General features: G+C 37.8%; 1 protein-coding gene across 1 annotated transcript in view; it reads right to left on the reverse strand.

The window, feature by feature from the left end:
* LOC139151121 (TBC1 domain family member 15-like) overlaps positions 1-20,955 on the reverse strand; it is a 202,030-nt gene extending 181,075 nt beyond the window's left edge. Inside the window, exon 1 of the mRNA XM_070723677.1 lies at positions 20,833-20,955. Coding sequence (XP_070579778.1) covers positions 20,833-20,859 — 27 coding nt within the window. The 5' untranslated portion in view covers positions 20,860-20,955. The remainder of the gene's footprint in view (positions 1-20,832) is intronic.
* Positions 20,956-21,884: the final 929 nt, after the last annotated feature.

Here is a 21,884-nt window from a genome sequence, read left to right on the forward strand (position 1 = left end):
TGACCACTCTATTTTTTTCCTCAAAAAGTAATCTTATTTTATCCTTACCAAGTCAACCATAAATGGAAATTAGAACTTTCTCTATCTCTATTTATTTGACCACCCTATCATGACAGACTATTATGAGCAATTTCTTTTAGATAACAAAAATGGTGGTTCAGAATATATCAAAGTTGGGATTCAGGAAAGTTGCCATTACGTGTTTTAATCCTCCAAGATGGTAAGCATTTCACTATGAACTGTCAAAAAAAGGTGAACTTTCTGATAATTCCACACTAAAATTATTTTGGCTTTGATGATTTCCTAATTAATTCAATTATTTAAAATCATATTAATTATTTTTTTCTGGGTGAATTGATAGGGTTTATACAGTACAAGAATTACATACAATGTAAGTCAAATTTTGACCAAAAATGACAAAAAATTCCTTAAAATACACATTTGCATATTTCATTACAATTTGAAGAAATCTAACTTGGGTTATCCCTAGGGACCTGTATACCAAATAACAAAGCTGTCTGACCAGCAGTTATGAAGAAGAAGATTTTTTACCAAAAACACCTTTTTTGGCATTAATTTGCCTATTTTCAACAATATCAAAAAATTAAAAAAATAGTTTCTCAAAATCATATTTTTCATCTACACAACAAATATCAAATCAGTAAGTACTGCGGTTCTCAAGATATTTGAGTGGACAGACGCCTCACAAACGGACATACATACATACATACATACATACATACATACATACATACATACATACAGACTGACGACGGACGCCGGACGGATACCCATCCCAATAGCTTCTATAGACTATAGTCTATAGTAGCTAATAAGGAATTGGCTAAACTTCAAATGCTTAATGACTTTCAATAATGTCATATCATAGTATCTTTAATGTACATAGCAAGTTTCGTCAACTTTGATCTTGTCAATACAGATAAATATCCCTGATTATGAAAGTTCATTAAATATGCAAATAAGGAATTGGCTAAACTTCAAATGCTTAATGACTTTCAACAATGTTCTATTATAGTATCTTTAATGTACATAGCCAGTTTCATCAACTTTGGTCTTGTCAATTCAGATAAATACCCCTAATTAGGAAAGTTCATAAAATATGCAAATTAGGAATTGGCTGATGTAAAAATGCTTAATGACATTTAATCATATTCTATCATAGTATCTTTCATGTACAAGCAAGTTTTATCAATTTTGGTCATATAACTTCAAATATATGGCCTTAATTTCAAAAGGTCATTAAATATGCAAATTAGGATTTGGATGAAGTAAAATGCTTAATGACTTTCAGTAACGTTAAATCATAGTATCTTCAATATGCATACCAAGTTTTGTCAATTTTGATCGAGTAAATCCAGATATATACTCCTAATTAGGAAATTTCATTAAACATGCAAATTAGTAATTATCTTTCAGGTCACCCCTTAATATCTTTCAAAGCTGATATATCTTGGTGTGATCAACATTTGTAGCGAATCTCATCAAATTTTGTGCAGTCGTTGTCAATATATATCAGTTTTTTCTAAAATCATTAATTATGCAAATGAGCAAAAAGTAAGCAAGCCACACCCACCAAAAACTAATCAGTTCTTGCCATTTGCAAACTGAATCTATGTACCAGATTTGATTCTGATCTGATGAGCCGTTTTTGAGATATTGAGTACACAGACAGACAGACAGACAGACAGACAGACAGACAGACATCGCTGCGACATATGCCCACGTGTGTCAACACGTGAGCAAAAAAGGAATGCTACCTCATCAATCTTCTATCCCCTACCCCCTGAATATCAAATGTTCCACCCCTTGATCATGTTTACATAAGACCAGCTGGCAGTATATTTACAACTTCGCGGATGTTTTAAATAATACTAAGAGTGCTATCATTCAAATGTAAACAGCACTTAAATCAGTTACAGATAGTGAAATTCCTTCCACTGTGGGCGAATTATGACATCTGGAATTATCCTGGATCCAAATTTCTCATCAGTTCTTGTGTGTCTTACATGCGAAAGTTGCAAAAATTGATTAGCAATGAAAAAATTTACCTCAGCTCTGTTTTCAGGATCAAATTTTACTACAAAGTTATGTTCACAGCCTTCGAAACTGTCTCACAACACTCCTTGGTTGGTGTAGTCATTTAAGGTCACAAAAGAAAATTACCTAAAATATAAATATTTGGAGGTTTCACAACACTTTGAGCAGAAAATTTATCTAATAACATCCCTCGGGACTTTTGTACCAAATTACAAAGCTATCAGACAAGTAATTTTGAGAACAAGTTTTCTTGACCATATGACAAAATTGTCTTAAAAATACAAATTTGTATATTTCACGACAATTTCCACATATCTAACTATTGTCATCCCTGGACATCTGTACACCAGATATAAAAGCTGTCTGTCCAGGGGCTTTAAAATGAAAATATTTTTTACGATTTTTTGACCAAAAATAACAAAATTGCCCCAAAACAGTTATATTTCCAATTTTGTCGTAATTTCAACAATTAGAAGGGTAACACCCTTGCAAACATCCAATCCAAATTTGAGAGCAATTGGGCTAGCGGTTTCAGAGAAGAAGAAATTTTACTTAAAATGAGAAAGATAACAAAAAAATTCAGCAAAAATATAAAATTCAAGATATTTTCACTATATTCATCAAACTGATTTGGATAACCTGTATACCAAATATCAAAGCTATCAGATTAGTCATTCTTGAATAAAAAAAATTTTGACCAAAAATTCAGAAAATTGCCAAAAATTACAAATATAAAAATTTCAATTCAATCTGTATACACTTGACTGATGTCATCCTGAGAAACATGTATACCAACTTTCAGAGCAATCAGATGACTGGTTTCAGAGTTAAACATTTTTTTACTAAAAACTGAAAAAGATTACCTGAAAAAATAGGAACATGCAAATTTCATCCTAAATTTTACACACCTGCTTTAGAATACCTAAAGGAACCTGCACACCAAGTTTCAACCCTCTGACCAACGGTTACAGAGTTTTAGCAATTTGCAGGGTTTTCCTTTTTTCCCCCTCATTTGCATATTTTTGACACTGACAAGTTCATTTGAACAAATTCACATCTCCACCCCTAGGTGCACCTGTACACCAAATACTAAGACAGTAGGTTCTGCCGTTTAGCTGTTTTTGATGTGGACGGACATACATACATACATACATACATACATACATACATACATACATACATACATACATACATACATACATACATACATACATACATACATACATACATACATACATACATACATACATACATACATACATACATACATACATACATACATACATACATACGTACATACATACATACATACATACAGACATGCAAATGGGATGCAAATGAACTGATTCAGCTTATACGATTACCTCACATTGGTATACCAAATGTGAGCTAAAATTAAAAAAAAATAGTTTCTCAAAATCATATTTTTCATCTACACAACAAATATCAAATCAGTAAGTACTGCGGTTCTCAAGATATTTGAGTGGACGGACGCCTCACAAACGGATATACCAGATTTTTCTGAGAGTACGCCCACCCGAAAAAACCGCCCATGGGCGGTTATTTGGGGGTGGGCCGTTATTAAGAATTTTAAATTTCATCTCAACCTTTGTCTACGGCATTTCAACTTGACTCCCCTTGAAAAAAATTACCTATGCAAAGGTCAAAAAGTTTTATATAGCGTACAAAATAAAATAAGTTACACTTCTAAGATAATTACTTCGGCGATATATGTCCGTATCCCCCTATTTATGCTACTAAAATGCAGGTGGAATGATCCAGAAGAACGCAAAGTCAACGTTAGAGTTTGCCACACAATGCCGACAATGATTGACAGATGAAGCAGGAGCCAGGAATTTTCCATTCTGCACGATGGGGATCATGAAATAAATAAAATGACTATCATAAAAAATAACTCTGTTTCATTATTTTTTTATTTAATGTACATCATTACTTTTCAGGTTTTTTTCGCTTTGATACAAAAATCTGATGATTTTCTTCGCCTAAATTTGTTGCATTCACAAACGTAACAGTAGTGGTAATCCCTAGTAGAAATGGTATGATCCACAATCGTTTACGATTATCGACCTCTTTGCGTGCAACGAATGTGAAACACTGTATCTATTTTCACACGTTCGACTACTAAATAATGGGCGGAGCAAAACATAACTAATATGGTATCTTTGTGAACAAAAAGTTGCAAATTAAAACAGCTGGTTGAACACCTCCAAAAATAAAAAGTGCACGCCACATAATGTAAACATTGACTGCACGGTGACTTTACGTATATTATTTTCACCCAATTTTACGGTTTACTTTGCATACGATACATCCACTCATTTCCCACCATAGGTTTGTCTTGAACATAGACTTTTTCGAAGTCTTACTGGAGCAGAGGTTCGGCGCGGCGTCGCCTCGGATTTGTACAAACCGTGATGACGTTGCCAGGCGATCGATCGACACTCCTTAGATCTCATGCGTCATGGTATACGTTTCTCGTCCGAAAACGAAGCGTTTGTCATTGTATTCAGCGCGTTTTTGAATGATTCAACATAATGCATATCATGGCAGTGGCAATAGCTATCCGCATCTTTGTATACGGGTAAACGATGCAGAAATCCAACGAGTAGTTTTTCTGCCACGGGATCTATTATCGGAGTTTCATAGTGTACAGATTGCAGAGTCGTATTTGCCTTGATAATGAAGCACCGTTTTGTCAAAACGCCGTCCTAGAAATGCCGCATTTCAGAAAAGAACGGGAAAAATCAAAACAGTTCTGAAAGAACAGCAAATTCGCCTACTAGATGTCCAAATTTATCGAGTGTGGTTATTTCAATGGACGACGTTGGACATTTACCACAATGCTCAACGGCCGAGTCGTCTACCAAATTTTGTACAGCTTTTGTCTTACAAACAATCCTTTCCTCATTCGACCTTAGTTTAGCGAGGCAGGGCTGTGTCTCCATTATAAAACGTAGTTTTCCACAGTTCTTGGATGGTAGATGTAGTTTCGTTTTCAAAATTTCTTTGTCTCATGAACTCGGCGCTGTCGCGATGTCGGATGGGAGGGTACCGACGACTATTCCCCCGGCTTCGATTACAAGCTTATGGTGACCGAAATGAAATGTGGTGTCGATTTGTTGTCTTATGATTATTTTAAAAAGCTTCTGAAAAATACTTATTTTAGAAATCACACCTGTTAATATTTAATCACCTAAAATAAAATCAGAATAAAGTGATCGCATGATCTCTCGGAGTATTCATTTCAATGTTCATCCCTCCTTATAAAATGGTGAGTTCTAGTATTTCGCTACTTTGAACGATCCCGCCAAAATCGAGTGCACTTGCACTCTCCACGCAGTAGCGATACTAGTTCATTACAAACGCGTGGTAGTCAGAGTCAGACTAATAATCACACTATGTCAACTGGCTTTATGAAGATAGCGGTCACTGATGAGCACTAGAGGTAGCCTCGGGAATTTTCTTTTGCCAGGAATGAATTGGAGCTAGCTGTGATGGGGATCGAGCGCGGACATTTGAGTGCAACTTATGAGACTGATTGGTACGGTGACCTCAGCTGCCGCCGGCGACGTTTGTCAACTCGACGTCTGATCAGCATAAGTGACCCAGCAGTGACGACCGAATATGCCGAAGGCGATAGCAGGCGTAAAAAAAATCCCGGTTTTGTCAGCACATTGGATTCTGGAGGCTACTTGTTTTGTGTTACATAGGCATGCACGGCTTTAGATCGGGAAAGAAAATGTATATCACTTTTGGAAACAGCTAAGCGTAAGCGATAGTTACGCATATCGCATTGCGATGATTGCGCTTTCAACAGTACGTTGACTCGAGGGTAAAACTTGAAATTTGAAAAGAAGACAGAAGATATACAGACAGTGTAGACAAAGTGAGAGATCATGCCAGAATTTGTGCTGGTACTTGTCCGTGGTCTCAACCCGAACATACCAGACGTACTTTATGTCGGGCATAAATGACAGTATAGGCCTTCCTGTCTGTAAAATGTACGGCTCAGGTAGGCCAACATAAATGAAAACGGTCCTTTTCAGGACCAACAAATTTTCCAAAAAGAGAACTACCTAATCAAATGTGTTTGCATGTATTTATTATACACAGTGTGTGTGCGTTTGTATCTTTCGGTACGCCCGAGTATTTGGTGTTTTTCCCCCGCGTTGAACAATCAACGCTACGTACGTAAAAAGTAAACAACGTATCGCTAATGACTCATTTGCAATTGCATAACTCGAATGAATGGCACGGCCAAGGCAGTGAAGGACGTTGCCTGGCTTGAACTTGCAGAGCTGAAGCCCAGCTTAATATATCGGACACCAGTTTATAATGGTATTTCGAGTGGTTCATATCCGTTCCATAGAAGGAACAAGTCGGGCCGTCCCGTCAAAAATACGCTCTCATTTTCAGTCACGCACAACTTATTTCGTCTCGCACCATCGTCGCCTTCTGCCAAGTCGTTTGCAAGAGTAGCCTTCTAGATTAGCATTGCCGAGTTGGTCAAGTTCAGCAGCAATCTGTATAGTACCAGGCAGCCAAGTACGTCCAACTCCGCCGGAAAACGTCACCATGCTATCATGCTATCACCATGCACCTTTCCCTGTCTATCAACTCCCTGCGAACCAATTTCAAGGGGAAAAGGCGTTCCTTGTCAGAAAACCTGTCCTCGGATGACCCCTAAATGCACAAGGGATAGCACAACGTAGTGCCGTCGACTTGGCAGGAAAGGGGTACCGAAAAACGGCCTGATTTCCACTGAGTTGGTAGGATAACGGCAACCAATGCTTAGATTCTGGCTACACCGAATTTCGAGCGGATTTTCACCGACTTTGCAGGAAAAGGGTTTAACACGATTTCAAACATAGCAAAGACCTAAAAAATTATCTCAGTCAAAGTTGCGTTATTTTCGAGAAAACTCGACCGAATCTCAACGGCACGAACACTATAACGTCACGCCCATCTATACCCGGCCTGCCGAACCCATGGTATAATGCGACCAACTTCCAGTTCGTTGTTTTTGAAAAATGTTCATGTAATTCCTTAGGGATATACAAGCTTTACATTCTTGTGTTTTCGTAATGGATTATTATTGCCGTAGTCTATGAAAATATTGATCGTGCCCATGACGCCTCAAGCTTCCGCGAATTCCGTGGACATATGCAACGTGAACACAGCCAGTACGTCAGTACCACAGTCTCTTGTGGTTCAATACACAACGGCCGCTGTGTGGTATACATAATGCATACTACACATCGGCTATCGTGTATGGAATCACAAGTTACCGTGGTTTAAGTACGCCCATGACGGGCATTGCTTCCAGATTGCCTCGGTTTCAACCAGGAAGTGTAATTACTGGCATCAACCATTTACGTCCATGTTGAGAAGTACTGGCTGTATATATGCATGATACGGCTGGCCGGCCATACGGCTGGCTCCACGAAAGTTTATAATTTCAAATGCGTGCCACTATTGGCACCATGGCCCAGAAATCCACAACAAAACAGAAATATACGCAAGAATGTCAAGGAATCGTGGCCTGGTGAGAACACTGTGTATATGTTCAACAACAACTTTGATTTTTATTTGTAAGGATTTCTAAGGGAGAACAGGACTTTCATTAATTGAACACTAAACAGGTATAATTAGTCTTTCACGATTCTATTTAAAGAGACAGGAGCTGAAACTTTGATTATTTTTCGCAGTTTTTGTTTTGTATGTCACTTTTGAGGTTTTATTGTCTTTCCAAAGGTTAGTTTATTTTGTTAACACAGTGTTTATATGTGTAAAATGAATTGTTATTTTTTAACATCTGCATTCTAATCAAGACTAAAATTTACTGTCAATAATAACAATGCAGTCAACACATGTACATACTGAGTCGAAAAGCTGAACACTGTATCTCAACATGCTGTGGGTAGTAGAATAAGAAAGTGGTATTAAAATTAAAAATAAAAATCGTGAAAAATCAATCAAAGTTCCATGCTGAGTAGAAAAGCTGAACACTGGCCCTATGATGTCACTGTGTCTCTTTGACATGCATAGCATTCCAATGTACACAGGATAAATCATGATGTATTTGAACGGTAAGGCAGTAATATCTGGCAAATTGATATCAACTGGAATAAGATCTATTCCTTTAACTACCATTACTTCACAGATTGGAAATGTAATACCGGTACATAAATAAATGTGTTTCATAATCACGCATCAAATGGGAAAATCAATTGCTCTATTCCTAAAAGGTGGAAATTTTGTGCCAGCATAGTTCAATTTTAGTCTGTGAGTCGTGGTTAAGTACATCTTAATTAAGTTTCTGCAATCCTTCCTGTTTTTGTTTATAATTTTGAGATATTTTAAAATTTATACATCTTTAAAAAATTCTATTGTCTTAATTTGGATTTGAATTCTTTGTTATTTGAGTCAGACAGCATTTCCGTTTCCCATGGTGATAGATCATTTTATTCCTTATTATATCGGTGGTTCAGCATAGGAAGTTCCTCTATTGGCGCAAATATGGATTAACTTTTTAAATTTTGTATTGCTTGTCATTCCTAAAATTTAGGCATACAATTCAGGGATAGTAACACGTCTTCAGTTTCCTAGAGTCCTGAATAAATATTAGAAAGTCTGTTCCACTGTTCTGTATCATGTATGCTGAATGCATTCTCTCTGCACACAATAATAATTGATGGTTTATTAAAGCATATAAACCTCGAGATAAAAAAAATTCCATGAGTTTATAGAAGCAGTATCTATAAAGTTATGTCACTGTCAATGACATAGCCCTGTGTAGTTAGATTGTGGTGGCATTTAGTTAAGCTTTGGCAAAGCTGTTGGTCGGTTGTTTTGTTAAATGTTTTCTATGAGAAATTACCATGATGGTTGGAGTGAAGAACTGACTTTTCAACAATGTGCAGATCTATGTTTTTGTCACATGCTATATTTGAATTTCCATAGTCGTTTGCTCAGGCCAAATATAAAATGTGTTTCTAGTAACCTGACCAATTCTAGGAATTTCATTGAAACCAGTCTTTTTCATTCATCTTTAAAAATGCAGCACAGTTTTGGGATCTGATTCAAATGTGAATTCACTATAATCACCAATAAATGCCAAGAAATTAAATGGCTGTCAGGTGATATTTTAGATTATCATATGCCCATGCCCATATTGCTTCATCCTAGTGACTTTCACCGTAAAATATCAGCCATGATATTTCGCGGTAAATGTCGAAATATACACGATAAATGTCTTCAGTTTAGGAGTTTCCCAAACTATATTAGCAGTTTGGTGAGTAAACAATGTAACAAACAAAATGGCTGCCTCTCCCCGCCTTCAAAGCAATGTCGCCGACGTAAAAATTGAAGGGCTTCAAGGAACACGGGTATTTCTGGTTGCTAAATACGGAAATTACATGTTGAGTTTTGTAATGTTTTCCATGGTTTTCCTGTTAAAGTTTACGTATTTTATGGCCAAGCTCCAGCAAAATTCTGCTGTTTGCAAGGCACCGGAACTGTGCACGGTCTACCCCCGGACCGGTTGTGAGTGCGTGGCATGAAAGTGATATGTCATGCGCATGACGACTGTTGGCATGACAACTCTTAGGGTAAATAAACAAAATGGCGGCCCTCTCCACGTGATCTCTGTGCCGTACAACGATCAAGTGCGATCAAAATCAGGATAGATTTAAAGCTGAGGACAGTTTCTGATCGGTTAAGATTGTAATAGCATATTGCACCTTAAAGGTTCCTCCTGAATGACGATTTTTTCGGGTTTATTTAGATATGGAGGACTTGCAGCGATGTCACGCGTGATGTTGACTTCGTCATGTTCCAAAATTAATGCACAAGGCGTAATAAACTAAAGCCTCAAAATTTAAGGGTTTTGCATCAGTAAAATATATGGGCAAGGGCATATGATAATTCGGTTATTACCCAATATCGCCTGTTCCTTGTGTTGTATCAGCATTCATGTCATTTGTGCTGCCTTAGACACTCGACCTTGTCTCGTGTCTGATGCAGCACAAATGACATTCATGCTGATGCGACACAGGAACAGGCGATATTGGGGAATAGCCTCTAATTGTATTGCTAGACAAACCAACGTACAATGTGCATGGTTGTGTGTTATCCTTGATCCAAATTTGAAAGAAATCTCAGGTGTGTCTGAGATCTGAGATCTAAATGTAACCAGATATGAACTGTAAATGCTCACGTGTTTCATTATATATTGAAGTTATGTGTAAATTTGAACCTTTGCCACATGTTTGCAACTTCATTGAAATTATTATGATCAACATAATGAACAATAATCACCGCCGATTAATTCTAAAATGTCATGAAGTATACAAATATGTAATTAGCTGAAATAAAAATATTAAAGTAATTTTACTGCTCTTATTGTATCACCACTTTATCTAGCAAGTGTAATTACCGTTGGCCAAGTCCTTCAAGCCATATATGCCGAGCTGTGAAAGCTCATTAGATATGCAAATTATAAATAAGCTGACATGAAAATGTGAAATGACTTTTGATATTGTTTTGATCTAGTATCTGATATAATCATCAATGTACATAGCATGTTTTGCCAACTTTGATCAAGTAAATCCCGGTATATATCCCTAATAAGCAAAGTTAATTAAATATGTAAATTAGGAAGTGGCTTTAGTGAAAATGCTTAGTGATTGTCAGTAATGTTGTATCATGGTATCTGCAATATGTGTAGCAAATTTTGTCAACTTTGGTCAAGTCAATTCAGACATATATCTCTAATTAGGAAGTTCATTAAATATGCAAATTAGGAATTGGCTGAAGAGAAAATGCTTGATGACTTTCAATAATATTGAATTATAGAGTCTTTAATATACATAGTAAGTTTCATCAATTTTGATCAAGTCCATTAAGATAAATATACCTAATTATGAAAATTCATTTAATATTAAAATTAGGTTTTGGCTGAAGTAAAAATGTCTTTTGACTTTCAATAATGTTATATCACAGTATCTTTGATGTATATAGCAAGTTTCAACAACTACAATCAAGTTAATTCAGATACATATCCCTAATTGGGAAAGTTCATTAAATATGCAAATTCGGAATTGGCTGAAGTAAAAATGTTTAATGACTTTCAAAAATGTTGTATCATAGTGGCTTCAATACATGTAGCAAGTTTCATCAACTTTGGTCCAGTCATTTCAAATATATATTCCTAATTAACAAAGTTCATGAAATATGCAAATTAGGAATTGGCTGAAATTAAAACGCTTAATGACTTTCAATAATGTTAAATCATAGTATCTTTAATATACATACCAAGTTTGGTTAATTTTGATCAAGTCAAATCAGACATATATCCCTAGTTAGGAAAGTTCATTAAATATGCAAATTAGCATTTATCTTTCATGTCACCCTTAATGGTTCCCACTGCTGATATATCTTGGTGTGATCAACATTTGTAGCAAATCTCATCAAATTTTGTGTAATTGTTTTTAATATATATCCATTTTTTCTAAAATCATTAATTATGCAAATGAGCAAAAAGTATGCAAGCCAGACCCACCAAAAACTAATCAGTTCTTGCCATTTGCTAACTGAATATATGTACCAGATTTGATTCTGATCTGATAAGCCGTTTTTGAGATAATGGACCACACAGACAGACAGACAGACAGACAGACGGACAGACAGACAGACAGACAGACATCGCTGCGACATATGCCCACGTGTGTAAACACGTGAGCAAATAAAATAGCGTCAATGATATGACACTGTGCTCCTCAGTGCATTTAGCGGTAGGGATGCAAGGAGAGGGGTTTGGGGAATGTTGCTGAGAAAGATGCAAAGAAAGGGTTGAAATGTGAAACTGTAATAAAACCTATTGTTTTTTAGCAGTGAGCGTCCAGCTTGGTAAACATGCCATCTTGTACATGAAGGCAAAAAACATAATTTCACATGTCCACCAAACTTGGAATTTGCATAGATCAACATAGATCATCCAAATTGATTTATCTGCAAGATTTTGTATGTTCCTTGCTACAAAATTCTGACCCAATTGAAGGTACAACTGGAGACACGATATGGTACTCCGAGAAATTGTACACCATCTCATACCAGCCATCCTTCGAGCAAGAAACGTGAAGACTGTGGAAGATGGAAAAATTCGCACTGGTATAGTTTTCAAGACAGAAGAGGGCAAAAACTACAAAAATGTAGCCTGGTTGGGCGACAAGACCCAAAACAAAATCCAAAATGCTGAAGACTGGAAAGTGGTGTGGATGAAGACAAGATCCCAGTCATATTCCCTCCTGAAATAGTGACCACATCAAGAAGATCAGACATCACTATATACTCTCCAAATGAGAAGATAGCTGTGGTCATCGAGCTGACAGTACCAGCTGAAGAGAATATGGCCCAAGCCAACCAGAGAAAGAAGTGCAAATACGAAGACCTTATCAGTGAAGGACGAGAAGCAGGTTGGGAGCTAAAATACTTTCCTGTTGAAGTGGGTTCCAGAGGATTCACCAATGAGACCCTGAGAGCCTGTTTCAAATTCCTCGGCCTAACAAATAAGGAGATAAGGAAAGCACTAGACAGCATATCAAGAGCAGCACTACGAGCCACCTACACGTTATGGCTAGCAAGAAGCAACAAAACGTTTGGTAGTTGGGAACTAGTTGCAAGACCATATATGCCTCCTGTCGAAGAATTTGATGAGGAGATACCAACTGTAAACCAATCTGAAGTCTAGGTTCCTGTGTCGATTAGTTACCCTGAATGGTACTTGCACTTTCTTCAAGGGTTCCACCTTGCAAGACCGTCTCTATGGTCTCCATTCCAAGAGACTGTAGATGACAAGTAGGGGCATTAATCTGGCACGTTGGTGTTCGCTACACCTCACCAACAGTTCCTAGCTTCAAAACAAATATATGAAGTCAACCTGTAGATGGTAATTTAAACACCTTTTTGAATGCCAAGACAGTATCTGCAGCTGGAGAGGGAGGGTTTCCGGGACCAAAGCGCTCAACCCACTGCCGCCCGTTCCAAGTCGGGGGCAGCTGCAGTAGACTGAGAAGAGCTGATAACAGGATGTAGTGAAGCCTGGGCTTGATAACTGGAAGAACATCACCCACACTGTACACGTCATAATAAAACGTTGATGCAGATCAAGCAGGCAACGGCCACCACCCGGCCATGGTTTCAATCTCATCCTAACAGGAAAACAAGTCATCGTTGATGACACAGTCCCCACTTGTTAATGGGTACTTTGATTACATGTCCTCAGAGAGGATAGAGTCCTCTTCATTAATTAGGTCAGTGATTAAAAATACTTTGATACAGATAGCGCTCAATGGCCAAGAATGAGTTCCATGGTGATGAAAACATAAAACCAATGTAGGCCACCATCCTAAAGTTCAGAAAATGAGTCAACTAGGAATTAATCAACAGGATGTGCAAAACATTTGTGCACACAATTCTAACACTTGACAGATTATCACTGGTACAATATTTCATAAAGTTTGATGCAGTATTTACAACACTATGAGATCAACATCTGTATCAAGTTTCATCACATTTGACGTTGTATTAATTTATGGCTATATCACCCTAATTAGGAAAGTTCATTACTTATGCAATTACAAATTAATTAAAATGACACCGATAAATGTCTTTTTCAGTGTTAAAGCAATGTGAGCTTAACATCAGTTATCATCTGTATAAAGTTTCATGAATTGATGCAGTACATATTTCTTGACATATCAGCCTACTTACAAAACTTCAATAATTGACATGTTACTGCTACATGACGTGAAACAAATTGACGAGCATATGTATGAAATACTCGTAGGTCAATGTCCTTGTACCAACTTTGAATGATACTGGTGGAAATATGTCTGATTATGGCTCTGTACATTTGAAAATTGTAACAAAATCACCGCCATGCAGCAATATTTGATCTTACTGTTTCAAAACTCAACACGTATATGTATGACGTAAGTCAATGTACATGTACCAACTTTGAATAAGATCAGTTGAGACTTGCCAGAGTTATGGCTCTCGACATGAAACAACCATAACAAAATTGCTACCATGTGGCCATATTGGACCATCTCGTGAAACCAATCGACATACATAAATAAGTCAATGTCCTTGTACCAACTTTGAATAAATTCGCTTGATACATGTCTGAGTTATGGTTCCAGACATGAAAAAATCGGAAAAAAATGGCCACAAAACAAATCAATGTGCATATGTATGACATAGGTCACTGTCCTTGTACAATGATTAAAATTGGTGAATAAAATAAGTTGAGACATGCCCAAGTTTTGGCTAAGGACACGAAAAAATTGTAACAAAATGGCTGCCATGCAGCCATATTGGATCATATCATGAAACAAATTGACATACATATGTATGACATAGGTTAATGTCCTTGTACCAACTTTGAATAAAATCGGTTGAGATATGCCTGAGAGTATTATGGCTCTGTACATGAAAAAGTCGTAACAAAATGGCCGCAAGGCAGCCATATTGGATCGTATCACATAACAAATTGACATGCATATGTATGACATTAGTCAATCTCCTTGTACCAACTTTGAATAAAATCGGTCGAAACATATCTGAGTTATGGCTCTGTACATGGAAAACATCGTAATAAAATGGCTGCCTAGCAGCCATATTGGATCGTATCACATTACAAATTGACGTATATATGTATAACAAATTGACGTGCATATCTATGACATTGGTCAATGTCCTTGTACCAACGTTGAATAAAATCGGCTGAAACATGTCTGAGTTATGGCTCTGTACATGAAAAAATCGTAATAAAATGGCCGCCTGGCGGCCATATTGGATCGTATCACAAAACAAATTGACGTGCATATCTATGACATTGGTCAATGTCCTTGTACCAAGTTTGAATAAAATCGGTTGAAACATGTCTGAGTTATGGCTCTGTACATGAAAAAATCGTAATAAAATGGCCGCCTGGCGGCCATATTGGATCGTATCACAAAACAAATTGACGTGCATATCTATGACATTAGTCAATGTCCTTGTACCAACTTTGAATAAAATCGGTTGAAACATGTCTGAGATATGGCTCTATGCATGAAAAAATCGTAATAAAATGGCCGCCTGGCGGCCATATTGGATCGTATCACAAAACAAATAGACGTACATATCTATGACATTAGTCAATGTCCTTGTACCAACTTTGAATAAATCGGTTGAAACATGTCTGAGTTATGGCTCTATACATGAAAAAATCGTAATAAAATGGCCGCCTGGCGGCCATATTGGATCGTATCACAAAACAAATAGACGTGCATCTGTATGACATATGTAGTAATCCTTGTACCAAGTTTGAATGAAATCACTTCTTGCATCTCTGAGATATCTGCGTGAACGGACGTACGCACGCACGCACGGACGCACGCACGACGCACATGACCAAACCTATAAGTCCCCCGGACGGTGTCCGTGGGGACTAACAAGCAGGCATGATTGGACAGTGTGGACTGTGTATTGCATGCACTACGGTACATCTGCCGTGATGATGGATTGCCAGACGACCACACTGCATCAAAAAACTGTAGTTTAAAACGAAATATAATTCTAAACAAACTTTCTTCGTGTCATTGATAGCCTTGATTTTCTTTGGATATTGAATGGACATATTTATTAAAGACGTCACTTTAGCTTGTCATTGATGGTGAAATGATTTTTGCAGAAACTTGATCGGTCCAGCCAAGTACACATATTACTCATAACAGCTAGCTGGACTGCGATGATCACAACATTGTTTTGTGATATTCCGATACAAAATTAAAGTAATTTTATTAATATGTCGCATTGACTATAAAGTTGCAAATGTTTCCTTGGGTGTTGAAACATGTTAGCATAGTGTGTAAAAAATCAACACACCAAACAGCAATGTTCATGTAAGAACAACCTGCTTGATTTCCATGGACTTTCTGGTCCGCCCATCACACTGGTATGTCTGTTTCCCCTCTAGCTTCCGAAAATTCTTAGTAAATTTACAAATTAAGTCTCAAAAGTTTTGAGTAAATATCAAAATTGATTGTATTAATTAAATTGTCAGTTATCAACAAATTCCTTTTGTATGCCAATACAGCTCATCTCAGAACCGGACATACTTATATACACACAAGATTTGGCAACACCCTGACAATTAAATAATCTTCAACAGCACTGATTTACATTTACAAATTATTCTATGTGAAGTAATTCTTCAATTGCAGATACTATGACAGAAGACTTCAGCACTGCCAAGATATGAGTATACACACTGAATTTGAACCAGAGTTATGAAAATGACTGATCTGTGTCACAATAAGTTTCTTTTATTAAATCAATTGTTTCATTTTTTCTAAGATTGTAGAGACTAAAGGTTAAGGATATTAGTAACTTTAAACCAGGAAAAAATACCAATAAGTGGAAAGGATCAAAAGAAATCAACTTATTTATTTCTTTACATGTTACAAAACCAGAAAGTAACACATAATTCTAATTTAAGTGATTTACGGCTAGTTTTACAAACTTGTCAATGTTTGATGATGAAAAGAAACAAACGATAACCTCACATTGGTACACCAAATGTGAGCTAAAACCACGAATAAACTTCAAAAGCAACAAAATTCCAAGCATAACATTACACGATGGTTCAGAATGTTCATTTACAAAGTTCACTCAAAATGTACTTTGAAAACGATAGTATTTTGACAGCTGTACCGCGGCTACTTACTAAAAGTCTGTTGAAAAAGAGTACTAAATATCGTTGTTTTTCAGGTCAACAAGTGATTGAATCAGAAACATGTGTCATGAAACAGTAAAACAACAACTGATAAATAAGTAACTTTTCTCAACTTGAAACGCCTCGCTTGAAAGAAAATTTCATCCCGTTTCACAGAAACTGACTGCGTATTCGAGCGCCACAGCAATGAACGGTCGGGGAATCCCCGCGAAAAATCACTCACACGTATGTACTCATCCAAAACATTGATTGTTCACTTTTAGCTGCATGATTCAGCCTGCCAAAATATTTTTATTTTGTAGATAAATAATTGAATTTCTTACTTTTTTATTTCGTTTGTTAATGAAAAGTCATTTTAATATTTTTAGATGCTTTAAAAATTTCAAAACCCGCTAAAAAGCGACCATTTGGCCAAAATTCAAACGAAAAACAGGAAAACCAAGCTCGAATCATGGGCTATTTCTCTATGAATACTCTCAGTCTCTTTAAGCTTACGCATATTACTCTCGCCGATGCACAATTTTTGCATCGAAATTTGTCACTCACTTGGTATGACTTTGAAACTCCAGGAAGCGATTGAGAAGAAAGGGTTACCTTGAATTATTGAGGTTTTTGCTGATAATTTGCCAAATTAAATGAGAAAAAACACTACGTAAATTTCCACACGCTTACTCACTGAGTGTTTCAGAGGCCGGCCTTTCATATTCGTGTGTACAACAAGTGATCATGGAGGTAGTAGGAGACTGAGGTTTCTTGCACGGTCGCGCCGATGAAATGGGAAGCTGAAATTTTCGCTGGTAATTTTACAAACGAAATCGTAAATCCACTCAAAACTTTGTATTTTTTTGACATATTTGAAACCCATGAGGACGTAATTCATTCTCCCCCTGCACAGTAAAAAGGAGATCGAAACGACATGCATGTCAGGACCAAACGCACGCAAGATGTCCGTCAACATCCACCAATCTCGTAATTTACACTGACAGAACAAAACAACATGATCGAGCATAGACGTTCTAACGTAAATGCATTATTGTCTATCGCATTTTCATGTAAGCCAATACACTCACACGTACGCTCTAAGTTCAATTATAATGTCAATTCAACACGATCTGGTATTTTCGCTGATAGTGAGTGTGTAACGTGAATGGTATAACACTGATCACGTGGTGTGACAAAATAGTTTTACAGAGTTGAGATCACGTGGTGTGACAAAATAGTTTTACGGAAGTTGTTGACGGAAATGACGTCAATTTTGCCTCTCCTAACTCTATAAGCTTCTCAGTTACATAACTTCGTCGCTAAAAATGACTGCCTAGTAGCCAATATTTCATGGAATCAAAACACAAATTTGGCTTGTATAATTGTTTGTATAATAACTCAGTAGCTTCCCTATACATGGGGCATATTTCCGGTCATGCAAGGTGGTATAAGATTGGTATTATGACATACATACTGATGTCAATATGTATTATGATACAATTACAATCTAATACACCTACATAGCTGTCATCAATGTCAATTGATCTTGGTATGACTCTGAGGTCAACACACTATGATGTAAACTGTGATCTCCCAAGGATTTTCTGATACAGTGGTGGCTAATTTGCATAACAATAAATGTGATTGTTATGGTAATGAGTTTCTATTGTTTACCAAAAATTATACAGTGGCGGCCACCACTCTATAATAGCTCTGGGGAGAACACACTATGATGTAAATATGCATTTCAATTTGTGTTATGAAATGATCAACGTACTTTGAAATAAATATATGTTTTGTTACAATCCTATCTCAAATCTGAATCTGACAACAGATTAATATTGGCACTCTCTATATCTTGTAAGAATTTTTATCACAGCACAAGTATTGGCATAGTTGACATGGTCACGGTTGTACATGTACCAGAAGAATTATCCACAATGTTTCATAACACAAATAGTGTATCTATGAGGTTACTGTCCTTTGTTATTTCCTCATACCATGAAAGGATTTACTCTGGTTGGAAACACTTTTATTTATAACCATTGCTAGAATTTTATTTTTTTGGGTTTGGTATTTGTTCAAGCATGTCGATCGCGTTCCATAAGCATTGAGCATGTTTCTGGGAGCAGCCAAATACCAGAAGTTGGTAATGGCGGCTCCCAGAAATGTTTCAGGAAGGCGATGGAAGTGTTTGAATAAATACCAAACCCTATAAACGACAAAGTTAGTGTAATATAGTGTTTAATCTTCAGTAGAGATAAATCGGTACGACCAAATGCAGTAAATATGTGGGATTTCACATCAAAATACCGCGCCATGTGCGGCGCGCCAACGCTACAGGGCCTTCGGCATTGTAGCTCTACTGCAGTACTGGTGAGCGAGGTCGCAAAAACCAAGAGTGACCCACCGTCGCACCATAGAGCTATAATTTTGCAGGTACATCAAGTAGCTGAAAATGGTGATCAACGTGTAGGTGTAGGGTGACCGGACGAGAGGCCCTCCTATTCCCTACAATGGGGCTGACACGAGTTTTCTGAGAGTGAATGCTCGAAATTGAAAGCTTAAAGGGGGACCCAGGTAGTGATAAATTGTACAAATTCACCTTAAGTATGCAACATTTGTGCACATTTATGTCTGTGAACAAGGTAATGACGTGAAAATCTTGAAGTTTATGAACACATTTTGTCAACAAACGTCAGAGGGGACGCCATCTTGGAAGTCATCTTAGCTCGCGAACGGTCGCTATGAGAGATCGCGTGAACAGAAACAGTTGCATTTCACAGTGAATGTAGTGAAGATTAGGAAGTCAAGATGAGTGCAAAAATTTCCTAAAAAGATCTTTTTCTTCTGAGAAACTGCTGACGAAATTTTTACTTTGAAACGGCTATGACTTTTGGCATCATTTTCCAAGAAGAGAAGGAATGGCCATGCAGGCAAATTGTAGCTTAGATATTTTTCTACTTGTTTTGTGCTCTAAAAAGGCTCAGCTATGCAGCGCAAATTAGCGCCCACGGTTTTCCCAAAGCAGGAAGTAAGGTTCGCAATAGTGCCGTACTTGAACAACGTGCTTTTTCACCCGTGCGCACCTGTCTCTGACCAGAAACAATGGCTTGTATCCATGATACTGGAAACACAAAGGTCAGCGTGAGGACAATCTTCCATTTTCTTTCACTGGACTTATCAACCCATACAATATTCTCACAGAAATAATTTGGAAACTATCAATGCACCTTTCACTGGACTCATTATTGTACAGTTAGTCATCTTTGAGCCATTTTGACAATATTTGATCCGATTTTTATTCACACTGTCTCATTATTCCTCATTACAATATTCTCAGGGAAAGGATTTGGAAACTTTGATTTTCCAGAGGCTGCCAAATTGAGATTATGCTAATTAGCCAAATTATTTTTTCAGATTTGGACTTTGTACCAACACGTTCAACAGGTGCCATCAAGATTTTGGCAAAAAAATCCAGTTTTAAAAATTGTCCGGTCACCCACCACTGTTCGAAAAGTTCGTTACGTTATAACTAGCCCTGCGTACGATGCTGTGTGTTCCGCTACAGCTAATAGCCCCGCTCTATTAGCTGTAGCGGAACACACAGCATCGTACGCAGGGCTACGTTATAACAAGTTGTACCGGTGGTAAAACAAAGGTTTCGCCGACTCACATGTCGACGTGTCAGACGACGCTAGGAAGTTGGTGTCAACACGGTCCCTCTATGTAATAGAGAGACCGTGGTGTCAAGATACAAATTGAATCTGATGATGTCATGAAAGCAGTTCCGACTAAGACAACGTCCGAAAATACAGAATGATGCATGATGTACAGAGTAAGTTGTGCATAAACTCACTCAAACAACGATACATCAAGAGTCGCCTTCAGGTCTATTACAATTTGTAGGTTCCTAAAACTTTGAACATGCGTTACAAAGGGATACGAATAATCTATAATAATGCAGTCTACGCAAACCAATTACATACCCTGTCTCGCGACTTGGGGGCAGCCATCTTCGTTCACTATAATAACACACAAACATTTCCTGGCTTGAGGGCGCTGTTTTGACACTTGATTGACCCCGCGCTTTCGAGGGAGTCAGTGGCTTCAAAGCCTGCGAAGGCCTGGCTAGGCTGGTGGCTTCAAGTGGTCAAACGGAGTAACACACGATTTACATCATAAACAACATACAGCGAAAAGAAGAGAAAAGCATTATAAAAAGACTAAAGAAAACGAAAAGACAAATTAATAGACACACACTGATTGACTTTTTTGTTGGGACAGCAGCTATACCATACGTGTAAGGGACCGTTCAGTTCTTACGGCCGGGGGGGCGGCAAAATCCAGGGGGGTCATCATAATTTTGGAATCTGCGAAGGGGGGGGGGGGTCATCGCTTTTTCACTGGTAGGAAAGGGGGGGTCACCACATTTTCAAAAACATAATACCTACAATAAAGTTCACTTTTATGCCATGGCCATGATCGACCCTCTTTACCGGCGGGCCACCTTCGGCAGCCCACTACAATAAATATACTTTATGTATTACCCATGACCCTCTTAACGGGCAGACGCCTTTGGCGGCCCACTCCAATTAGGTTTACTTCATGCAATGGCCATGATCGACCCTCTTTACCGGCGGGCCGCCTTCGGTGGCCCACTACAATAAATATGTATTACCCATGACTATCTTAACGGCAGACGCCTTTGGCGGCCCACTCCAATTTGGTTTACTTCATGCAATGGCCATGATTGACCCTCTTTACCGGCGGGCCGCCTCGGGCGGCCCAGGGCTGCCTCGTGCGGCCCACTACAATAAATTGACTTCATGTAATACCAAATGACTATCTTAACGGCCGGACATCTTCAGCGGCCCTGTCCAATAATGTTTACTTTATGGAATGGCCATGATCGACCCTCTTTACCGGCGGGCCACCTTGGTGGCCCACTAGAATAAAGTTGACTTTATGTAATGGCCCATGACCCTCTTAACCCAGGGTTGCCTTTGGCGAACCACTTCAATAAAGTTTACTTTATACA

The sequence above is a fragment of the Ptychodera flava genome, chromosome 2 (genome assembly GCF_041260155.1).
Source record: "Ptychodera flava strain L36383 chromosome 2, AS_Pfla_20210202, whole genome shotgun sequence".
In the NCBI taxonomy this organism is placed as follows: Eukaryota; Metazoa; Hemichordata; class Enteropneusta; family Ptychoderidae; genus Ptychodera; species Ptychodera flava.